The 1504-nt window shown below is 46.1% G+C and overlaps 1 protein-coding gene across 4 annotated transcripts in view; it reads right to left on the bottom strand.

Moving 5' to 3' along the window:
- The window catches only part of KLC1 (kinesin light chain 1), a 63082-nt gene that overhangs the window by 12890 nt on the left and 48688 nt on the right, over window positions 1-1504 (bottom strand). For all 4 annotated transcript variants that reach the window (XM_023731817.1, XM_004376747.2, XM_023731818.1 and 1 more), the window contains exons 10-11: window positions 645-694; window positions 488-555 (exon numbers count right to left, since the gene is read on the bottom strand). In XM_023731817.1, coding sequence (XP_023587585.1) covers window positions 488-555; window positions 645-694 — 118 coding nt within the window. The remainder of the gene's footprint in view (window positions 1-487; window positions 556-644; window positions 695-1504) is intronic.

Here is a 1504-nt window from a genome sequence, read left to right as displayed (position 1 = left end):
GACTTCATTACTGAGCTAAAAGGGTGTCCAGGGGCCATACTCTCAGGGTTTCTCCAGTCTCTGTCAGACCAGTAAGTCTGGTGTTTTTTTGTGAGTTAGAATTTTGTTCTACATTTTTCCAACTCTGTCCAGAACCCTCTATTGTGACCCCTGTCAGAGCAGTCAGTGGTGGTAGCCGGGCACCATCTAGTTGTGCTGGACTCAGTCTGGTGGAGGCTGCAGCACTTATGGTTGGACAAAATAATTTTAATGATGGAACTCATCCTATTATGGTGGGTAATGTACAGATAAATGACCTCTCATTTACAAAGTTAGTGGGATTTCTGATTGAAGTTTGGGAGTTCTCGTATGTTAATGATTTCAAAGGGGCAGACACAGGCCCGTGCGACTGTGACACCACAGGAGCTCCATGCAGTTGTCCCTGCCAGCCGCTCTGTAGAGCACATGACCGGCCACTGCCTTCTGTCCTCCAGGTAAACAGACGCACCTGTCAACTTTGCAGGCTTTGTACCAACCACCATACTCGCCGAAAGATGTCCCGTCCTTCTGCTTGCCCTAAATTAAAACAAAGAATTTCAAATAAGTAATTATTTTTAATACAATTTGTCCAATTTTGAAAATCTCTCAAAATAATATAGTCTTACTTTGCATTCTTCTCTCTCTTCAGCATGCATCCAAATGGGTTTATTTTCATCTAGGAAAGAAAAATGACACCGTATAAAGGAAAATACAATAGAGCCCACAGAGAAGGACAGAATCTGCTACATCTCAGTGATTCCAGGGTTTGTTTTATGTTTTTGTACACCGTACAGCCTGAAAAGATGAGGTCTGCTTTGGATGACCAGGACAGGGTGAGATGCCGCTCACAGCTCACCGTGACCATGGGATGGAGAAGCACACTTTCCCCACCAGGGAGAAGCAACAGCTCACAGTCTGACAAAGGCCAGGATCCTATGAGGTAGTCTGTGTAATGCAGACTCCTAAAAAACACCTGGAAGTACTTAGAATTTTAACAAGCTAGCAATAAACAAAAAGTAGTAAGATGTAGGGGCAAGATACTGAAAAGATACAAATCAGTAATGAACACATATTGCTCATCCAAAGGCTCTAGACAAACCACAGGAAAACAAGCAGCATGCGTGACTACGCTACACTATGGTTTCCATTATAGAAGTCTACAGGCGCGAGAGGAAGCAGAGGCAAAAATGTCCCGCGTACACTGGGTGATGAAAGCACAGTGATTTTCAAGTTCCCTCTTCTGGTGTATGATCGAGGCTTCCTACAGTGAGGCTCCATCACAGACCATCACAGGCTCCCACAGTGAGGTTCCATCACAGACCATCACAGGCTCCATCACAGGCCCCCACAGTGAGGCTCCATCACAGACCATCACAGGCTCCATCACAGGCCCCCACAGTGAGGCTCCATCACAGACCATCACAGGCCCCCACAGTGAGGCTCCATCACAGACCATCACAGGCTCCCACAGTGAGGCTCCATCATA

This window comes from Trichechus manatus, unplaced genomic scaffold (assembly GCF_000243295.1).
Source record: "Trichechus manatus latirostris isolate Lorelei unplaced genomic scaffold, TriManLat1.0 scaffold00045, whole genome shotgun sequence".
NCBI lineage: Eukaryota > Metazoa > Chordata > Mammalia > Sirenia > Trichechidae > Trichechus > Trichechus manatus.
This window is presented reverse-complemented; position numbering and strand designations above follow the sequence as displayed.